Raw genomic sequence first — 14,577 nt, 5'->3', positions numbered from 1 at the left:
GTTTTATTGGCAGTGACTCATTTATGTCAGCTAAATTACTGCAGTGTTTTTCCAACATATGAGAGCCTATTTGCCAAAATTTGTTAAAAACAACAGGAAATTAATAACAAAAAGTAACCTGTTAATTTAATTATAAGCAAATCTTAGTTAAAAGCAGTTTAAAATCAACAGGGTGTTAATTTTCACTTATGACATGGACCAGAAATTTTGTCTGTTAAATCAAGGGTTTACTGTACAAAGAAAGATAACCTCATTGCAAAACATGGCCATCTTAGACAACAATGCAGCAGCCATCAACCTCCCTGGTCTGGAATTTTTAAGTAATGAATGTCTAGGTTTAGATATTTGTCGGAATTTTGCTTCAATTTCTAAGGTGGTCAATGCTCTTGACACAATCAGTCATACCAAGAAAGACAGAACTAAGTTTCCACTTCCATGTCAAATAGTTAAAAAAAAATATGAACCGTAAACATCCACAAGCAACCTCAACAAAGAAGTAATTGCTAGTATCAATTTTAAAAAAAAAAAATATATATATATATATATAACACATTCTTCCAAAAGAAAGCCACTGTTGTATTATTAAATAAGACATCCTATATAGAAAAGAAAAAAAATTATGTGGTAGTTTCCAACCACAGCACCTACCAAGTAGTTACCAGATTTTGGCTAAACAGATCAATAAGAAAACCACCAAACTTTTAAAAGATGACACAACCTGTTCAACTGAAGTAGTGAAAAATTCATCCCACACTATTCAGATTACCTTAAAACTTAAAGATATCTCACTTAGACTGATTGTTGAAGGTAATCTATCTTACTTTCTTGCCAGAAAACTAGCATAACACCCAGTAAGATGGTAGTTTGCACATGAAGTCACTTCACGACTGAGCTACTTGTATATGGAGGTTATTGATTTCACATCAGTTGCCTTAGTTAAGATAATGCTAAGCTTTATTGCTTTACTTCAACCTTGATATCATTTCTGCATCTGGCTCCCACTGATGAGACCTCAATAAAGATTGAAACTTGTCTGGGTAGTGGGCTTTCCCATAATGCCATTATGGGAAGCAGTAAAGGAGTAGTTGAGGTAGGCAATCACAGACTGCATACGTAGAGTGAGGAGAGTAAATCAAGTGGGAGTTAAATGGATAAATATCATCATCACTCGACTTACGTCTGTTTGAAGATACATTCCTGATCCCATAAGGGAATAAATAACATTTTTGACTATACTTTTGAACAAGATGCAAGCAAGCATAAAGTAAAAAGATTTCCATTAAGCAACAATGCATCATGCGCTTCAAAAAACCTTGTGAAGAATCTCAGAAAAAAGAGGCGAACAATTGATCTTGAAACAAAGTTGCAAGTTATAAAGCAACACGAAGCTGGTAAGTTCGTCAGTGTGATCACACATGACTTCGGATGGTCTCATTCTACAGTGATGGCCATTTTGAAAAATAAGGATAAAATCGTATAGGCTATGAAAAGATCTGCTTCCATTATATTGATGATAGTGACAAAGCAACAACAAGGTCCTATCAGTGATATGGAAAAGCTACTTGCATTATGGATAGAGGACCTGAACCAAAATTGCATACCCCTTAGTACTATGACCATAACCGCTAAGGCACTAAGTCTCTTCAACATGTTGAAGGATAAAGCAGGGCCCCATTACGACTATGAATTCAAAGCTTCTTCCGATTGATTCCTGAGATTCAAGCAGAGTTTTGCGCTGCATAATGTGAAAATGTATGGTGAATCTGCAAGTGCTGATGAGAAGCCTGCCAAGGAGTTTGTGGAGAAATTGGATAAAATTATTTTGGAGGAAAATTATTTGCACATGAAATATTTAATATGGATGGGACCTCCTTGTTTTGGAATAAAATGTCCAAGCAGACATTCATCCACTAAAAGCTAAAATCTATGTCTCGTTTCAAAGCTCTTAAAGTCCATATTACGATTCTGTTGGGGGGGAGGGGTAATGTGGCTGGATATAAACTGAAACCATTTGTGATATGGCACAGCGAGAATCCATGAGCCTTCAAAAACATTAGGAAGCGTTTTCTTCCAGTTCATTATCGGAGCAATGAGAAGTTATGAATGACTCAAAAATTGTTTAAGGATACCTTAATCAACTGTTATGTGCGTGAAATGGAAAGCTATTGTGCGAAAGAAAATGTAGAATTTAAAATTTTATTTATTCTAGATAATGCTCCAGGTCATCTACCTTACATTGGTGATCTTCACTCCAAGATCAAGGTTATGTTTCTCCTTAAAAAAACCCTACTTCATTGATCCAACTGAATCAGGGGATTCTTTCAGTGTTTAAGGCTTATTATCTATGGAGAACTTTTTCACAAGCCATTTCTGCCACTGAAGGAAATGATCAGACTCTCATGCAGTTCTGCAAAGCATTCAATATTTATCATTCTATTAAAAATATTGCTGTTGCTTGGGACGAAGCGACCTCTCAGTGTATGAGTGACATATGGAAAAAGACATTAAAAAGGTTTGTGCATGATTTTGGAAGTTTTGAAAAAAAATGAAGACCTTTGTGAATTGAGTGAAGAAATAGTGAGCCTAGCAAACAGTCTGAATCTCGAAGTGAATGATGACGACACAGTTCAACTCATAGAAAGTGCACGTGGAGAGTTCACCAACGAAGAACTGGAGGAACAAAGTGTTGCAGAAGAAGAAGAACAAGAAAAGGAAGATGGAAAAGAGAAACAAGAAGAGGTAGTTAAACAATTCATAGTGAAGGGTCTTGCAGAAATGTTCTCTGAAGTTAGCGATTTTCTCAGAATGAAGACATGGACCCAATGTTGAACGCTACTTATTAGTAGAAAAGAAAGTACACGATGTATTTGTTTTCTATAAGCAAATTTACAATGACAAGAAGAAGAGGAATAAGCGAAGCACATTGGGCATTTTAATCAAAAAAACGAAAGAAAAGATTACACCACAAGAGCTGTAGCCTGGTCCTTCACATAGGGAAGGTAATAAAGATGTGATTGTGGAGGAAGATTTGGGTGATCATTCTCCTGTTTTATAGTGGAGTAATGCACAGTACAGTTTTATAAGGTTTAAAATTAAAATGATGGTATACTTATTACAGTCCCTAATCCTTATGACTCTTCTGATTTAATATATCGACTTGCATCCTGCTGGATGGAACAGAACCTCGACGTAAGTCGAGGAATACTGTATATATTTAAATTTATCCCACAGATGAGTGATACAAGAACCTATTGTACATCAGTGCAGTGTGTGAGGTGCAGATAAGGATTAGGAAAGAAAAACTCTGTTGACATTTTTCTTAAAGAGATTGAGGTTGTTGGGAAACACATTTTGAGGAAGGCTGCTCCAGAGGACAGGGGAAGATGAAATAAATGAGGAAGAGGAGAAGCGGGTTCAATGTGTTTGCAGCGGTACTGAAAAGGGATGTTGGGCAGCTGCTACTTTCTGTTTTAACAGATCTAACAGCAAGCAGAGGACTGATTTTTGCCAGTTCACTGAAGCAGTGACCGTGGAAGTACCTGTAGAAGAGACATAGCTGAAACATTGCATCTCTAAGAGAGAGGGTGAAGTGAACCTGTGAAAGAAGGGTCATCTGTGAGCCAAATTGCTCTCCTCTGGAGAGCATCAAGAATTTTTAGGGAGGTTTTAGGTGAACCACCTTAAATATATGAACAGTATTCGAAGAATGGGATTTGGGATTTGTATAGGGTTAGTAGCTGGATGGGTGTTAAATAGCTTCTTGAGTAGAAAAGAATTCCTAGGTTTTTAGAGGTTATGGAACCTAGGCATTCATTGAATGGTTTAAAATAACAGTGGTAGTAAGACGTGTTTCCTGTCACCTTTTTTCTTCAGTCTTGTAATTGATTTTGTGATGAACAAGACTAAAGGAAGAATTTGGAATTAAAGTATAACAATCTTAGAATATCTGATCTAGATTATGCTAATGATTTCCCCTTATTCACAAATAATGTGAAAGAAATTAATTACTTTATTGCTACAATTGATGATGCTGGAAGTCAGCTAGGTTTGATTATCTGTATTGAGAACATAGAGGTAATGAAAGCAGATTATAAAGATGAATCTTTTTTTTTTTTCCTAGTCTCTCATAATCTTTTATAGAGTAAGTCTCTCAGTTCTCATTCTCTCTGTAACCGATATTGGTGAAGTGAGGAATGAAGTAGGTAGAAGATTTAGGATGACTTTTCAGGAGTGTTCAAAAAAAATTATGGAAAGTTTGGAAGGACAGTTTTCATTGTTTTCTGTTTTTCATTATGGAGCTGAAACATGGACATGATGTAAGAGTGATCGGAGATTTGTTGCTTTTGATCAATGCTGTTTGAGTATTTTAGAAATAAGATGGCTTGACTTCATGAATAATGATGAGCTATGTTGGAGGAGTAGGCAGCCACTCCCTCTTATATAAGGAAAAGCTATGCTTGTTCAACCATGTTGTCAGAATGCAGGACATTTGGTTGAATGATCCAGATGTCAGGAAAAGAGGTAGGCCCAGTTGAGATGGATTAACAATATCAAACAAGACCTAAACAGAATTGGCATGAACAGCAGTGTACACTCAGAACAAACATATATGAGGTAAGAAGGTATTCAGTCTAGTTAGACCTCTATGATTGTGTTTTGCTTGAGGAACTGTGTGTGATTATTTTACTTTTTTTTCTCGAAATAAGTTATTTTTCTCTCTTCTTTTTCACTTCAAGCCATTTACACAAAGAAATAGTGCAACCAACTAAAAAAATCAGAGGCAAAAAACATGTTACCATACAGTGGGTGGTGGAGTTGTCATTAGACTTCACGAAAATTATATTAATTTTAATTTCAGAAGTAAAAAAATTATTATTATTATTGTATGGGCACCTCTATGGAGTCCAAAGACTCATTGTAGGAGACCCACTCTATCATACCTCTCCTTGAATCCATTAACAGAAAAAGCACTCACAACTGACTCTGGCAATCCATTCCACTCATTCATCATTCTCCTAGCAAAAAATCTAGTCCTCACACCTCTACTAACCACACCTTTATTCAACTTCCAGGGATGACCCCTTGCTCTGGTCCCTCTAGCCAGGTGCTGAAACATTTTCCCTGCGTCTGTCATATAAAATACTTGAAGCAACTGTTTCTTTAAATGTTTCTATCATATCCCTTCTTTTTCTCCTATCAACCAACTTCTGCAATCTACACACCTTCAATCTTTCCTCATAGAGAACATTCTACAGGCCACTCGCCTCTGAATCCGCTCCACTGCTTCCTCAAACCCCCCAGAAACCCAGGGACCAGACTTGAGCACAGTAATCCAGATCAAGGCCTTATAAAGAGGAATTACATCTTCCTTATCTTTACTATTTTTTGGAGTACAGTGCCATGAATGTGATACACAGCTTGTAATCTATTTATCCAAAATGCACGACTTTACATTTCTTGACATTAAACTGACACCCATTAACTTTTGTCCATACTGACCGTATATTAAAATCATCTCACAAGCTTTTCACGTCACCTTGATTAACTATTACTCTACTTAATTTCATATCATCAACAAACAACTGAATATTTCCTTTCAGATTATTTCCTATATCATTCATGTACAAATTAAATAACAATGGTCCCAGCACTGAACCTTGAGGCACACCACTAGTCATCTGTTTTTACCTTGATTCTGTCCCTCCATATACCATCATTATCATCAAATTCCTGAAATGTACCCTCAAGGAGTGTACAGGATATGATGGTACTACATGAAAAGCGTACATCATTACTAACTTCCTATCTACAATTTTCCTCCAAATCAATCTGTTACCTGTCAAGACTCCAACATTATCAGATCTTATATTTCTGTCTTCTAAGGCACTTTTTACTGTATCAATCCACCTATATCTTGGTCTTCCTCTGGGTCTTTTTCCTGCCAACCTGGCGGAGAACACTTGTTTTGCTAATCTTTCATCGCCCATTCTGTTTAAGTGACCATACCAACCTGAGATTAGATCTGCTAGCACATTCCTGGATGCTATTAATGTCAAATCCTTTACCAGTATCCTCATTTTTAATATGATATTGCCATTGATGCCATCTGTTCATGACCCTAATCTTTCTCAGGACTCTCATATCTGCGGTCTCTAGTCTTTGATCAAGTGTTTTATTTCTAACCCAGCTCTCAGATCCATAACTTAAAATTGGTTTGAACATTGTCTTGTATACAGCTAATTTAGTGTTTTGACTAATTTCTCTCTCTCTCTCTTATTCCATAAAAATTTATCCAGTTGACTTCCTACCATACCAGCTTTGTTGATTCTGTTGTCTATTTCCATATTTAATTTACCATCTTCACTAAAAATCGTGCTTAAGTAGCTGAAATGTTTTACTTGTTCTATAGGTTCTCCATTCACAATGCAGTTGATATTTTCAATGCTTCTGCCTATTTTCATTGTCTTTGTCTTGTTATTGCTCACTTTCATATCATATCTATTACAACAATTATTCAATTAGTGAAGAAAAGGAAAACCACCTACCTTGGTCACATATTAAGGCATGAATCCGTACGAAAAACTTCTAGAAGGAATGATATAAGGAAAAAGAAGAAGAGGAAGACAAAGAACAGATTGGATGGGTAATATTAAGGCTGGACCTTTTTTGTCCTATGAAGAATGCAAAAGAGAAGCACAAAACCAGTACATGGTTTAAGCTCATGGTAGTCAACCTCCTGGAAGGAGATGACATCCGACAAGACATAACATCATCTGCATAAAGGAGAGCTGACATTAACATCTCCAATTTTGATATCAGCTTTAATACCACTTTCCTTCATAATGTGTCCATATAAAGAATAACAGAGGGGTTAATATAAATCCTTGTCTGACACCGGATTTAACATAAAACCATCTTCCTGTACTTCCTTCAATTCTAACTGCTCACTTACATCTCGAATAAAGACTCAGTATTGCTTCATACAATACATATGCCTTTTCAAGCTCTACAAAATTTAAATCCAGATCTTTGTTATATTCCCATGATTTCTCAACTATTTGTCGTAAAGTGAAAATCTGATCCTGACCGACTGACTCTATTTGGCCTGAATGCAGCTTGTTCTTCACCAAGCTTCCCTTCCACAATCTTTCTGAACTGTTTCTCAAGTATACTTGCATAAATCTTACCAGGAAAACTCAGTAGAGAAATACCTCTGTAATTCTCACATTCAGTTTTATTTCCCTTTTTTATATATATGTGTACTTTGAGAGCTCTACTCCAATCATCTGGAATTCATCCCTCTGTCTAGGCCTTCTGAACTATGCAGTTGCAGTCACTGCAAGACTTTTATACCTTCATTCTTGAGCATTTCTGGTTGAATATCATCTACTCCCAATGCCTTTCCACATTTCAGGCTTTTGATGGCTTTTTCTACTTCAAATACGGATATGTATCCCTGCTTGCATAGGTTTTTTTTTTTGAGGTTTTTTTTACCACTGTGTTGTCACTGCTTGTTTCATTTAGTAATTTTTTGAGGTAATTATTAAATATATGAAGGATATCTTCCTAAACAAAAGTCTTTCCATGACTTTTGTTTAGCTAGTTTTACATAGTGCTTAGCTTTCTTACATTTGTCTCTGTATTCTCTAAGAGCAAAAGCTGACATATTTGCCAGGAACTTTTGAGATACTTTCTTCTTTTCCTTCACCTCCTCTTTAATGTCCTGTGTCCACCATGGAGTTCTGATTTTTCTATCCTTGAAGACAACCTCACTACATGCCTCTCTGGCTGAATCAATCAATATTTTCTTCAGGATTTGCCACTGAACCTGCAAGGTTGGGTTCCTTTTCTCAAACTGTTTCCTTTTTTCTTCAATAATGTTTGTGTATTTTATTCTACAGCTCACATCTGAGAACTTCTCAACTTTTATTCGCTTTAAAACTTTCTTACATGTTATTCTTTTCAATATGAAATTCAATTTTATCCTGCTCAAGACTGAATAGTGATCACTTTCAATTTCAAATCCTCTGTACACTCTGGTGTCCTGCACCAGGGAGAAAACATCACTATCAACAATAACATAATCAATGAGACTTTGCTTATTATTGCCTCTTCTCTCCATGTGAATTAGTGCACGTTTTTATGTTGGAACATTACATTAGTAATAACTAGTCTATGTCCTGAGCAGAAATCCAACAATTCCCAATCTTCTTGAATGGCAAGCAATATTAGCCTTATATTTTGTGTTCAATACTATAGCTACACCTTCTTTTCCCTGATTTGCTCAGAAAGATCTCACCAGTTTTTGCCTTTTTTTTTTTTTTTTTGTTTCAATCACCCCTATTATGTCGATCTGGTACTTATCCAATTCCTCAGCTAACTCCATTTTTTTTGCTATTCAGACTTCTTATGTTGAAGTGCCGACTTGAACTCTGGTGGCGTTGAGTTGGGGTGTGTTTCACGATTTGTTCTAGTATCTGACTTTTTTTGCTATTCACCCTGGTGAAAACAACGAGGACCATGTTTAACCTGGCGACGCCCCAGCTGGCATGAAATTATATCATATTGTACCATCGTTTTATATTTTGGTTTAAGCCAATAAGAATACAGTTTGGTTGGCTAAATCTCAAATTGCTAGCCCATCCTCGTTCATTCAGTATTCAGGTAGATACCTAACAGGGTGCACCACGAGAAAATGAGGATTGGATATTAGGTCAATAGAATGTTGAGAACACTAGTTGGTTCTCAACATTCCTTTAAAATCTATGTGGAGGTCTCCTCTCAGTTATACAGCTTTGACCCTTAAGCACCCCACTCCATATGCCACTTTTTGATATCTGTCCATCAGCCACCCTCTTAACCAGTGTCATATCTATTCCCATTTGTTTTAATTTGCATATCAGAGTTCAATGTGGTATTCTCTCAAATGCTTTTGCAAAATCCAGCAAAATCATTGTGTAGCCATTTCCTTTATCCAACTGAGCTGTTACTCTATTATAAAGTTAGTAAATTACTAAGGCATGACCGACCTACACAAAGCCATGTTGACCCTCATACAGTATCATATTTTTATCTACCCATTCTTTAATTCTCTTTTTGATCAATTTTTCTATTCCTTTTATCAGCACACCTGAGATACTGATTGGTCTATAATTTGCTACTGTAGTCTTAGTACTTCTCTTATGCAAAGGAATAATTTAACCTCTTTCCACTCCCTTGGAACTCTACCAGAGCTGAGACTTAAATTAAACAGCTTAGTCAAAGGCATTGCCAGTTCCTTTATACATTCTCGCAAAACTCTAGCTGATGTATTGAATATATTGGTTGCTTAGTACCTGAATAAAAATGACCCTTGTATAGTGAAAAACTTCTTCCCTTCCATCTAGCAAACATCATACTTCACAGAAGATCTGGAATTAATGAATTTTTTATCCCTCATTATTATCTCCTACAGTTTATAAACTGTATTGCACACTAAACTCTTGAAGTTCAGTGAATAAACAATTAATCTCTTAACAAAATCAATTTTCATCATTTGTACTCTCTACATATCATACATCCACCTGACTAAGGTTTACCATCTGCTAAAGATATTTTGTTTAGAATGGTAACAAGTTTTTATTTTTTGGTGCAGGTGCTACATATCTAGACAGTGATGTTGCAGCAGGTGATTCTGTTGGTTTAAGTGGTGGTTTAGGACAGAAAGCTGATTTTGATCGTAGGACAAAAAAAAAGTAAGTTAAATTTTTTTAGATGTTTCTGTTTGTTATGTTAGGATTTTCATGTTGAGACTTATCAAAATGTTATAAAAGGGTACAGTACAAATCCCAAAGTTTGTGTAGGTCATTGTAATGAAATCTCATATGAAAGAGGAAGAAATATTTATTATTATTATTATTTGACACCTCCAGAGAGTTCCAAAGACTCATCGAGGGAGGGCACCAGATCTACAACTCTGTCTCCACCATTCAATCACAACTGACCGCAACTACACCAACGCCATCTACCGCCTACCACCACTGGTATTTCCACAGACAATCACAAACATTCATGCCCACGCTTGGATTCAAACCCGCAGCCCTTTTGCTGGAGAGCAGATACGCTATCCACTCGGCCAACCAGGCCTTCTTTTAAAACATCAGGCCATATGCCCTGATGTTTTAAAAGAAGTGGGTAGTATGAGTAATGGAAAGATTCCAAGTGAAGATGAGTTGCCAATAGAAGTTCTGAAAGCAGGTAGTGTACCAGTCATGACTATGTTAAGTAAAATTTATACCTCATGCCTAAGAAGAGAATACCAGAGAGTTGGAACAGTACTATTCTTATTATAGTTTTTAAAAAGGGAGACAGAGTAGATATTAAAAATTACTGCCCAATCAGTCTCCTTTCAACAATATGCAAAATTTTCACAAAAATCATTAGCAACAGAATAGAAAACAGATTAGATTTTTGTCAATCTTCAGAACAAGCAAGATTCAGAAAAAAATTACAGCACCATTGAAATTTCTTATCAGATATGATAAGAAATAATTGAAAAGACAAATGAATACCAAGAACCCTTAGCTCTGCATCCATAGATTTTGAAAAGGCATTTGATTCAATCTTAACATTAGCTATTTTAAAAGACTTTAAAAATCAAGGAATTGAAAAAATTTACATTGATATGCTTAGTCATATATATATATATATATATAAATCTATTGAACAACGTATAGAAGAGCATAAGAGAGACATCTCTTACAAAAGATCTCATGCAACTGCATTATCTAGTCATGTTCTTTTTTCAAATAATCCTAATGATGATCAACAAAGCCACTCTGTTTGCTGGGATAGATCAGAAAATATTTTTCGCTGTGATGATGAGTTTGAGAGAAAAATTGTAGAATCAAGGGAAATCCTGCTGAACCCTGTCCACTTAAACAACAATTTGAGTTATAACATCCCAGATAGCCATGCTGCAGTTATTCAATATTGGCGTTCATGTGAGCCTGCACGCACACTGGCAATAAACAATGGCACACCTGTTGGAACAACTTGAAAAAAATAAAAATAAAATACGTTTTTTATGTATCAATTATGTGTGGCAATTTTTACCTGTAATTTCCAGTTTTTAGATACTTCAATGTTTATTACTATTCTTTTCCTTTATGAATACCTCAGGAAGGCTGTTATAAGCCAAAACTAGTTGTATTATTCTCATTAAAATCTTTATAAGTTATCTCGGTTTTTTAAGTCATTAAATCTATGTTTAAAAAAAAAAAATATATATATATATAGTAAAATAAAGTTGAATGACTTAAACCGAGAGTTAGGTAAAAAAAAAGGGGGGGGGGCTTTAATAGTAAAACACGACTAGTTTCGGCTTATAACAGCCTTCATCAGGTGACATTATAAAAGAAAAGAAAAATCACTAAACACTGAAGGTATGGTGTTCATAGTTTTTTAACCATCAGTGTTTAGTGTTTTTTCTTTTCTTTTATAATGTCACCTGATGAAGGCTGTTATAAGCCAAAACTAGTTGTGTTTTATTATTAAACCCCCTTTTTTTTTTACCTAACTCTCGGTTTAAGTCATTCAACTCTATTTTACAATATGTATTTCAACCGAGTCAGTGAATCGTCATACATATATATATATACATATGTATATATACATATATATACATATATATATACATATATATACACATGTATATATATATATATATATATATAAATTCAACTTTTTTTTTAACTTTAATAAATTCAGCAGATATGAAATTTCCTATAAAAAAGGGAGTTAGGCAGGGAGATGCCATTTCACCTAAATTATTTACAGTAGCCCAGAAGAAATTTTTAAAAACCTGCATTGGAAAAAAAAGAGGAATTGTGTTCAAGGGGCTGGTTTGCCTGCTTACGGGATGAAAAACTCCAGGTAAGCTGGGGAGAAAACGCTGCTGTCCACACCCAAGACCAAATTTGCTGATAATATTGTTCTTTTACGAAACTCTGTAGAAGAACGTCTACAAATGTTCAATGAATTGAATTGAATGCAGAAAGTAAAAAGAAAGGATTAAATATAAAAAAAGACAAAAAAAAATGATATATAATAAATACATTACCAGAAAGTGCCTGTGTTTACCTAGGACAAAAGATCACAGCAGAGGGTGACTATAAAGAAGAAATTATATATAGAGTATTCAACTTGGGTTGGATAGCCCTGCAAAGAACTCAAAGGAAACATCCCAATCTGCCTTAAAAGGAAAATATTCGACAGTTGTATACTTCCAGTCATAACATATGAAAGTGAAACATGGACTTGGACTAATAAAATGACCAAGTTGAGGATTACCCATAGGAAAATGGAAAGATCATTACTTGGTATTACCATTCTGGATGGAAAACACAATACTTGGATCAGACTAAGGTGAGAGACATTATAACAGCCATTAAGAGATCCAAACGGCAAGAAGTAACACTCAAAAAATGGACAAAGTTAATATCAGAATGGTATCCCAGAGGATGAGAAGAGAGCTACAGGAAGGACAAAGAGATGGTGGGAGGGTGAGATTAAAAAGATGGCAGGAACTCAGTGGCATAGAAATGCTCAAGATAGGAATGAATGGAGGACTTGGAGACCTTCATCCAGCAGTGGACGGAAAATGGCTGATGATGATTGTAATGGAAATAACCTATACGTATTGTGTTTTGTTATCCAGAAAAAAAGTAAACAGGTGAGTAAAATCTTCAGCAGTACATTGATACATTAGGAGGTTTTATCACCCTGGGCTAATTTTCTTATACCTTGTAGGAATTTCACTGAATTTGAAAGACAACAATTTGGAAGAAAATTATTGATTTAAAAAATGAAATTATTATTTTATTAGACTATCATAATATCCTCTATAGTTCATGACAGTACATTCAAGGTAATGATATTGACAGATGCTAAAATGATCAAGCATATTTTGTACATTGAGGAACGAAGATAATTGAGGCATTGACAATCAAAAGGGTGTAAGTGCCAAACTCCAAATTTTACAGGAGAAGCAAAAAACCGAATGCCAACTAGAGAAAAATTGCATCCAGCGCGATCTGTTGATGTGAATTACAATTAGAACGAATGGGCTAGGTTACCTGTCTCCTTTTCTATACCGTTGACGTTGGAACATACATCTCTTCCAGTGAGAAAACAACTTTCTGTAAATTTTGGCACTTACTCCCTTTTCATTGTCAGCCCCTCAATTAATGAAAAGAGGTCATGTTGAAAACTACTGTACAACTATAAGTCCCAGTTTTTGGAGCAAATACTCAAATCTCACAGTAATTAATTTTAAAAGATGTAGCATTGTACCATTCACAAATTTAAGACAAAAGTGGCTATATATATATATATATATATATATATATATATATATACACACACTCGGGTCTCTTTTTATGCGTATCTTTTTTATGCAGTTTTGAAGTTATGTACCGTTGTACATAATGAACAGTGTGTTGCAGCACATTCTGGCGTAACGTGATTAACGTATAAGCAGTGAGTGTCCGTGAAGTTTAATTTTGCATGTGGATAAGTTTGTGTTTGTCTTTTCATTACCGTAAGTCTAAATTTTGCTAATTTTTATTTTAAAGATTTAATTTGACCCAATGGAGAAAAAAAAAAGCACCAAAGAAAAACAATTACTTTGGAAATGAAAATTGCAATTTTAGATCGCTTAGCAAAAGGAGAGGGATCTACAGCGATTGGTAAACATTTTAATTTAGGCAAATCTACTATAAGAGCAATTAAAAAGAATGAAGTCGCAATAAGAAAATCTGTCATTTCTGGCACAAAACTAAGTGCCAAATTATCATCATACTCAAGAGATGCTTTATTAGAAAAAAATGGAATGAGCGCTCATAATTTGGATTGAAGAATTAACTCAAAGAAGAATTCCTATAAGTGGTTATTTAATTAAATAAAATGCTCTTTGGTTTTATGAACAGATGAAGCAATTAGAGCATTTACTTCTGCTTCCCAGGCTGAATTTTCAGTTACCAACGAAATAAAGAATTTTCAGTTACCAATGAATGGTTAACCGGGTTTTTAAAAAGGAATGCATTTCATAAAGTGAAGATTACAGGCGAGGTCGCAGCAGCAGATGAAGAAGCAACCAAAAATTTTCAAGAGAAGTTAGTCAAAATTATTAAAGGTGATGGATGTTGTCCCGCTCAAGTGTTTAACGCTGACGAAACAGGATTGTTTTGGAAGAAAATGCCTAGTCGAACTTATATCGCGAAGTCTGAGATGGGGTTGTAAAGCAAGCAAAGATTGAGTAACATTGTTACTTTGTAGCAATGCATCAGTGGATTGAATGTTGAAACCCCTCCTAGTAAATCGATCACTAAGACCACGTGCTCTAAAATTCAAAGATTTAAAACAGCTACCGGTACATTGGATGGCTAATACAAAGGCCTGGATGACAACTGCTGTATTTACTGAATGGTTCAATAATTGCTTTGTACCAGAAGTGGAAACATATATGAAGCAAAAAGCTCTCGATTTTAAAGTTTTATTAATTGTTGACAATGCACCATGTCATTTGCATTTAAAACA

At 35.1% G+C, this 14,577-nt stretch overlaps 1 protein-coding gene across 10 annotated transcripts in view; it reads left to right on the top strand.

Annotated features, from left to right (window-relative positions):
• Positions 1–14,577, top strand: part of LOC150092673 (liprin-alpha-1-like) — a 778,236-nt gene that overhangs the window by 679,333 nt on the left and 84,326 nt on the right. For all 10 annotated transcript variants that reach the window (XM_090414522.1, XM_090414524.1, XM_090414523.1 and 7 more), the window contains one exon: positions 9,635–9,734. In XM_090414522.1, coding sequence (XP_090270648.1) covers positions 9,635–9,734 — 100 coding nt within the window. The remainder of the gene's footprint in view (positions 1–9,634; positions 9,735–14,577) is intronic.

This window comes from Typopeltis vanoorti, chromosome 25 (assembly GCF_054136105.1).
Source record: "Typopeltis vanoorti isolate ZY-2024b chromosome 25, IOZ_Tvanoo_1.0, whole genome shotgun sequence".
NCBI classification, from domain to species: Eukaryota; Metazoa; Arthropoda; class Arachnida; order Uropygi; family Thelyphonidae; genus Typopeltis; species Typopeltis vanoorti.
Note: the sequence above shows the minus strand (reverse complement) of the source record. Positions and strands in the feature narration are given on the sequence as shown.